At 48.2% G+C, this 8245-nt stretch overlaps 1 protein-coding gene across 1 annotated transcript; it reads left to right on the top strand.

Moving 5' to 3' along the window:
- The first annotated feature begins 2407 nt into the window (after window positions 1–2407).
- On the top strand, window positions 2408–7494 carry LOC123164310 (uncharacterized). Its single transcript, XM_044581735.1, has 7 exons — window positions 2408–2557; window positions 5030–5509; window positions 6012–6178; window positions 6256–6336; window positions 6428–6503; window positions 6585–6674; window positions 7054–7494. Exons 2-7 carry the CDS (start codon window positions 5092–5094, stop codon window positions 7224–7226), a joined length of 1005 nt encoding a protein of 334 aa, XP_044437670.1. The 5' UTR covers window positions 2408–2557; window positions 5030–5091; the 3' UTR covers window positions 7227–7494.
- The last annotated feature ends 751 nt before the right edge of the window (window positions 7495–8245 follow it).

The following is an 8245-nucleotide window of genomic DNA, read 5'->3' as shown; positions in this document are numbered from 1 at the left end:
ACCGCTAAACCATTGGTAAGCACGTCCTGATCCCGGGGACATGTAAGTAGTATGTAACATAGCTAGACAGACCGTATCCACCCATCAGAATTTGTTGGGGAAGATTCTTGCAGCTGGCTTAACAAGTGTTCCCTTTGCATGGTTAGTGGGTCGGCTGGGGTGCACATGCTGATGTTGAGATTACAACAGCGCTTTTACCCTAAGACTAACAACGAAATAAAAAATGCAACGGATATATTCTCTTTCGCATGCCTCAGTAGTCACCAGTCAGTACTTCCGACGCACTAGCCAGCTACGCGTGCTGCAACATATGTTGCCCAATGAAGCTACTGAGCACTACTCGCTAAGTACCGCAACTATCAGTTACATATTGCATGTAAGCTTATCTAAAGATTATCCACTGAACTTGCTTTAGTTTGCCGTGCATCTATCTGGCCGTGTATACTATATCTATAGGGTTTCTCTTGCAGTGGGCATATTCCACCAACTTTCGAGCTTTCTCTCTCGGGCACAAAAGGCAAAACTTGCACTACCCATATAATATACTCCCTCTGCCAAAAAATAAATGTAGCTGATTTAGTATGAAATCAGTACAAAGTTATATTAACGCCTTGTTCGGAATCGCGTCGCTCCACAACTCTGCTTCCGGAGCGGGCGGAGCTGCAGTTGAAAATCAGGGAGCTGCAGTTTCCTCGCTCCGTGGATTTCGGAAGTGGGTGGGTTGCCGAACAGAGCCTAAATCGACGATACTTAGTATTTTGGTACGAACGTTGGTTGGCCGATCGGCCTGCTAATATAATCCCAGCAGGCACACATGCTGCACACAAGCTGCTAAAATGTGGCACATCCCCGGCCAGTCAGATAAACTGTACGCGAGAACCCCGACTTATCAACTGGCAGCAGGTGGCTAGCACACATCCTGAACTGAAAAAAGAAGAAGCAAAGGTGGCTAGCTAGGTGCGCGTGCATGATTGCGACCATGGGTTTTGAGATGCCAACCTCCAACTGGCGGCAAAGAATAAGCTCGAGATGCCAAAAGAGATTAGTAGTACCACGTACGGCTCCTGTCGCCTTGGAGCCTTTAACTAGTTTGGCCCTATCGTATGAGGCCACCATGCAGCCTGCACGAATGTGCGCAGCATGCATCTATCCATCTAGGTGGCCGTCTGCTGGCCAGTAGTTTAGCAAAGGCGGGCAGTTCAGTTCATTCCAGTGTCACTTATTATTGTGACCGTTCAGTCATGAGAGACAGTATTTACGCCCATAACTCTATTTTCTATTGATTTTTGTCCCAAATAATTATACACACTGCTGGGTGTGGCACCAAATATGATAGGCGAGTCTTGCAACAAACTACCTCAGCCTACAAAAACATCTTATAAGGTAATAGCTTTGATGTTGCGAGCAACCAACGATAGAGACAGTGCCCAGGCAGCCCGGATTGTGGCCTACGGCGTGAGGCCCAAGCCCTTCGTTGCATGTAGTAATCACATCGCATGAAGGCGGCCCAGGGCCTGGCCCATTGCGGCGCCACATCGAGCAACGCCACATCGAATAAATCTTCCTCGGTCACCATCTCGACTGTGTCTTTCGCGCAGGGGTTTGTAGAAATGTGTTCTTGCTACTCCTTTTGATTGGCGAGTCTACAGCCTCGAAGTGGTGACCTCATGCCAGTGGAGGCGGTGGCGCAAGGTAATGTGTGTGGTGCGCCGTTGTTTTTGGCGGTACCAGCGGTGGCACATGCAAGAATAATACCCAAGCTCAAGTCCATTCTCGTCCATGGTGGAGTCGAGGAGTCAGTGTGCTCGGTCTTCTGCCAACTCTTCTAGTCAACAATTTTAAGTCTTCGATTGATGGTTGTTGTCCCATGCGCCACTAGAGGGAATGCCAGTTCCAAATCTAAGTTTGTGGTTTGACAGCGACACATCTGGCGCTTGGTCTCAAGGATGCGACGGATGATGATGGCTCCGGGGTTCAAGGATGATGGGGATGATCCTCGGCTCTACGCGTCATAGGGATAAATGCCTCGCCGACGCCGGGCTTCTTCATGGGCTTGCAACGTCTTCTAAGGTATGGTTCTCCTTTGAATTTGGTGAACGTTAGCCGCAGCAATGGAAGTTGCAAGATTTCCGAAGGACTCTATTATCAATTCCTTCTTTTCTGGAGGGGTTATCTTTGAGAAAGAAACATGTTTTTTTAGGCAGAGAAAGAAACATGTGTTTTCTCTCGACTCTGTTACGCGTGCGTGAGTAAATGATTTGGGCCGAGATAATAGATGGGCCAATGCGTCCCATTTTTCTGCGCGTAAAACGAGACAAGTCCCTTAACCCGCCCCGAGCCCATGTAAACCGCTTCTAGAGAATTCCCGAGACACCACGCGGCACACGGAGGTAGCTCGCCCAAGCGCAACTCAATCACCATGCAAAAAAAAAAAGCGCAACTCAATCCCCCGCTTCTCTTCCCCCAAATTCTCAAATCGCGAGCGCGGAACACTTGCATCCTACTCGGATCGGATCGCCGGTTCCCCCCCCCCCCCCCCCCTCGTCGGGAACGTCAGGTTCGGCTGGTTCCGCCCCAAATCCGTACATGTCATTTCCGATCTCATCTCGTTTTGGACTAGTTGTTCTGCTGTTTCGGTAGTTGCTCTCCGTCCGTGCCTTGATCCTATTCTGGCTCGTGGCCGTCGCCGGCGGGAACCGGGGCATTTCCCGGCGACTTTTGGGTCTTTTGCGTGCCTTTTTGGTGCGTGCGTGCTGACAAAAATCCGAGCTAGGGTTTGTGTTGGGGATATAAACTCACTTTTAATGTTATTTCGTGGTGAATAGATGCTGCTGCTGTGGCCTAGTTGAGGTAATAGCAGCGTGATTTTGTCCGTCGTGGCATTCATAACATGTAGGCGTAAATACGAAAGAGCATATAAGTGTACAGCACATTGCACCGCAGCGGTGCTACTGAATTGAGCAAGAAGTATTTACGCAGGGTGCAAGTGTTCCGAGCCATTCCAGTGGGATTTAGTTGGATGATCATGGCAATTCTGCAGGTGTACTTGCTGTTAGAATGGAACATATTGGATTGCTATCTTTGATCGGATGCTTCTAATTTGTTACTCCTTATGTAATAGCGACATACTCTAGCGAAATTAGCATCTTGATCACACTTTTATGGCATTTTTTATCCTGTCAGAGACGCTTGCGAAGTAGGGCCCTGGTGTGTAAATTTCTTAATTCTACTTCAGATTAGATTGGTGACTCGGTGTTAGTGTATGCTCTGTTCTAACTTCTACTTACCGATCTGGATTCCTGGATTTGAGTACCGAGTACAACTTTTTGGCTCAGAATGCATATGTCATGTATCACAATTTTAGTTCTCCAAAAAATAATATCATTGTTGTTTACTCGCCTGGCTCTGGCGACTCAGGGGCGAAAACCTAGCGCCGCCACCACCCCTCCCCCCACCCCCTCCCATCTCGCCGCTGCCAGAGGTTTCCGCCGGCAAAGCTCGCGCTGGACCCAGGGACGGCGGCGGCGGGGCGTCTCTCTCAATCCAGGTAGCAGGGCTCGGCGACGCGAGGCCCTCTGCCGGCGGCGCATCTGGCCGTGGTCGGTGGCGGTCTCATCCGGCGCGAGCTGCCTCACGGTGGTGGTTGCGAGGCGGTGGCGGGCGGCTGTGCTGCGGCGGTGTGGCGGCCGGTGGACCTGGTGACCTGGATCTGGATCCAGCGAGCCGGTCAGGCGCGGCGCCGGCTTGCAGGTGGCGAAGGGCAGAGGAGTTGGGCGGCGCGGTGTGCGCGCACGGGCTGCGTGGTCGTGCGGGGGTGCAGTCTAGCCGGTGTGGGATGCTACTTGGCGCCCATATCTGCTTTTCCTGAACTCACCCGGCCAACCGGCGTTCGTGGCCACGACCAGGGGGTCGGCGGTGGATGCCGTCGACAGAGTTTGACTACGGTGTTGGTGGGGTGTGGTTGGAGGCAAGGGCTTGAATGCAGGTGGCAGCCGACAACGACCTGACTCCGGCTGTGCAGGTGCTCGAGGTGAGCTTCTGTGTCAATGGAGCCTCATGCTAGTCCTAGTGGGGACGCTCGCCGTGGACTGGCAGGAGGGCGGGGAGGTCTCGGGCTGCAGGGCACATCGGTCAGCTTCAACGGAGATGACGGGGACGGGATGCTTCAGGCGAAAGCCTTGTGTCGATCTTGTCGGCAACGATGACGGCGACGCCTTCGAGCGCCGTTTCCCTTCTTGAAGGCGTCATCGGGAAGCTACTGTTACCCTCTTAATCGTGTGCCCCGGGCGAAAGCCTCAGATCCATCTCTGGATCGGACGGCGACGGCGTCTCGATGTCGTTTCTCCCCCTTGAGGGCGTTGTTTTTGGGGGCCACGGATCCGCGGTTGGCAGCTTGATGTCTGGATTGGAGTGTTTGTTGGGTTGTTGGTGTGCAGGGTGGTGGCGGTGGAAGTGATCTGTGGCGGCGACCAATCCCTTGGTCACCTCGGTGCTGATGGTTGACCTTATCTCTTGGGGGCTCGTGGCGACGATGAGGTCTCGGTGTTCGGTGCCCTTCGACGGCGTCTGAGGCTTTGTTGCCTGGCATAGTGCTTTGGTTCTCTCTATTTTTGATGGTGGCCTTGGTGTGGCCTAGAGGAGGTGCAGGGTCTGTCTCGGTGGAACATTGCCCTTCGGCACGGTCCGTAGCTCTCTTTGCCGCGACGTGGCTAGGCAGTGGGATGCCCTTCGACAGTGGTTGCGACTTCCTAGCTCTTCAAGGTGCAGAGTGATCGCAGGGCAGCCGGCAACTTCTTCTCTACGTCTTCTCGGTGACGGATCTCCTTTCGATTGATTCAACAAAGCTTGCTTCCACTCTTCTCGTTCCAACTAGTGGTGTTGGGTGCTAAGTTCTTGGTGTTGGCTGCTTGTCGTAGCTCTTTTCTGGTTCTTCTTCTGTTCTTTCTTGTGCCTTCTTGTGTGTGTTGGTTGCTTTCTGTTGTACCTGATGTCTTGTATCTTTCTCTTATATATAATGAAAATGGTTCAGGCTGGCGTAAGCCCGCCGTAGCACCGTCAAAAAAAGAACTGTGCAGAGAACTTCAGTACAAGATGCAAAGGGGAAGGGGCGGGAGAGGTGGTCTCTTCGGTTTTGGGGACCCTTTTCCTGCTTTTGGCGGCTTTGTACCATCTGGGAACCTTATGTCCAGTTTCTTTGGTGGGTCAAATCCCTTTGATGATCCCTTCTTCACCAATCCCTCTGGTTCTATGATTGGACCTAGCCTGTTTGAGAAAAGCATTTTTGGTTCAAGCATGTTCCGGCCACACGGAGCTCTAAATGTAGGAGGCTTCCAGCAGCAAGGTCCTGAACCAAGCAGGCCAAAAGGGCCGATTATTGAGGAATTGCCTTCAGACGACGAGGATGGTGCAGATGCGAATGAACATGATGAGAAGAAGAGAACTAACTCTATGAAACATCCAAGGATTAGCAAAGAGCCATATGTGGAGGACTCTGGTGATGAAGTTCAAGGTTGGTTTATGTTATGCTGTTAATAGGAGTTTTTCCAGCTGCCTGCATGTTACTTTTCACAATCTAGTTTCAGCTTGTCTGTAAGTAATTGAATGAAGATAAGATATATGACTGGTAATGGCTCGTTGCTGTTTTTTGTTATGCAATTTAGTGCATGCTCTGTATGGCCTGGAACCCTGTACCAAATTCTGTCTTTATAGACTCAGGAGTCCACAAGATTGTTTTGGAGTAAACCTATATTCCTGTAGCTGTGGTAGTATACATTAGAACTATTCAAATTCATTTTATTTTTTTTGCTGCTATCATTTAAGATTTAGTGCTAGCTGGTATTGTTGCCAGGCTAGCCTGCTATCATGTTATTGGTTTCCTGGATCCTCACTCAGATGTGATTCTCTTTCTTTTATCGAAGGACTGTTGAGAATATGTGCTTTTTACATGTCAGAAAGATTCACAAAACAGCTGAAAACAAGGGCAGGATACTAATGCTGAGAACTTTTAACAGATAATAAGAGACCTAGGCATGAGAAATTTGGGAAAGAGTATATCAGGGCTGGCACATCATATCAACAGCCAGAGACCTATATGTTTCAGAGCTCAACTGTTACATATGGTGGTTCAAATGGGGCATGTTATATGTCTTCAACGACTAGGAGGAGTGGTGGAGATGGGGTAAGTCCCTCTCAGCAGTGCTGTCATCTGTTAAGGTGCAAAGTTCTGGTGGTGATTGTTTCGTCAATGTCTTCTAGGTTACAATGGAAGAAAGTAAGGAAGCAGACACAACAAGCGGTAAAGCAACTCACAGGATCGCACGTGGCATTGGCAATAAGGTGCGTTTTCTTCACAACCCAGACATATGACTTTATTTCTTTGGACTACACCAAGGATGAATGATTTAGAGCCATGATTCCTTTGCTGCAGGGTCATGCACTGACTAGAAAACTGAACTGCGATGGAAAAGTTAACACCATGCAAACTTTGCAGAACTTGAGTGAAGGTTTTACTATTCTATTGTCATTCTGTTGCCGGAACCCTTATTCATGTTGTTTCTGATGCTATTTTTTTTCTTCTCTTGCAGATGAGCTTGCTGGGTTTGAGGAATCATGGCAAAGGAATGCAGGGCCTTGTCTGCCTGGTTGGGATCCCAGATTAAACATGCTTAACAGTGGTACACCCCTCTTCTCTGTTGTTATCTTCCTGCATGTCTCAGGTTACTGATAAGTTGAAACTCACTCCTGTAACCAGAGGAACACGGCAGTTCAGGTCATCAACAAGTTGCAACTTACCCATGCATAGAAAACTATGGCAGGACTACATGAATGTATATGACCAAGATAACAAAAGCATCAGCTTTATTAGACTTGTTAATAAAGACCTGAGAAGTTAACAAACATAGTTTATCCACGTGAGACAAGATAACCCTGAGTTCAGATCTCTATCTTCAAATTAGTTATCTTTCTATGTTAGTAACCTGAATTGCATGCCTGTTGTTTTCGTGTTCTAGTTAGTTTGATCCCTGGAGTGGTTATCTTACATTCTTGTTATAGATAAAGCGGGGACTCTTAGACCTGGCATCCAAGAAGATAATGGAATGTCTGCACTTCCAACACCCAATGAAATGTTTGCTCTTCCAGCACCCGAACAATATCGTGGCTCCATTTCCTCGAGGATGAAGAGGCGCCCTTTGAATGGTTCATCCCAGGGCAGTCCCCGTCCATGATTTCCTCGGGAATTTAGGTAGAACTGTGTTCCCGGTTTGAAGAAAAGGAAGAGGATGAATCGCTAGCTCACTGCAGCTATTCAGAAAACTATGTCTACGTTTTACTCAGCTTAGCTTAAAAGGTTCTGTTGCTATTGTTGATGTATATTGTTGTTCCCTTCAGCATGGATGCGCACGCAATCATAAAAAACGTAACTTCTGTTTACAAGAACGATCATGTTTTCCACGACTGTTGAGTAACTTTGTAAGGCAAGGCTGCATTCCTGTATTTTCTGATGTACTACTATGTTGGCACTATGGTGCATGGGTTCGATGTGGAGATTCAATAATCTTCCAAAGCAATCGCACCAATTTACGGTGTACTATCTACTATGCTTAGTAACCTGATATTACATGTCATTACAGCTCATAATCGAGTTGCATATTAGTCATTTGCATTTTTTTTTTCAAAAGGAGGTTAAACCCCCGAGCTTTGCATCATTGTGAGTATATGGATTGTAGTAATATCTTATTATGGGACAAATGTAGTACTCCCTTTGTAAAGAAATCGTTTAGATCGCTACTTTAATGATCTTAAAGCTTTTGTATTTCTTTATTTACAGAGGGAGTAATTATTAGGCGGAGTGCATAATAAACGCAATCACAATTAAGCCATTACAAGATGAAATAAACAACTATGACTAAGTTGACTTCTTCTGGAACAACGCCTTTAAAAAAGAACAAGTGTCCTTGCGCTGCCGTTGCCATGTCTAGCCGAAGACGGCCAAGACAATGACTTTTATCCTGGTTGCACGACCAATGCCGGTGATTGCTGCCTTGATCAAAGAATTCCAAGATGTGTTCGGAGAACCACAAGGATACCACTAATGCCAGAGGCGACTAGTGAACATCAGCCCATACAGGCACAAGCCAGAACACAAGGGTGAGACAGAAAAGCAAGTCATGGATCTTTTACAAACAGGGGTGATTCAACGTAGCTCCAGTCCATTTGCATCTCCGGTGATTTTGGTCAAGAAGAA

This window comes from Triticum aestivum, chromosome 7D, assembly GCF_018294505.1.
Source record: "Triticum aestivum cultivar Chinese Spring chromosome 7D, IWGSC CS RefSeq v2.1, whole genome shotgun sequence".
NCBI lineage: Eukaryota > Viridiplantae > Streptophyta > Magnoliopsida > Poales > Poaceae > Triticum > Triticum aestivum.
The sequence above is the reverse complement of the archived record's forward strand: the minus strand, read 5'-3'. Positions and strand labels throughout refer to the sequence as shown.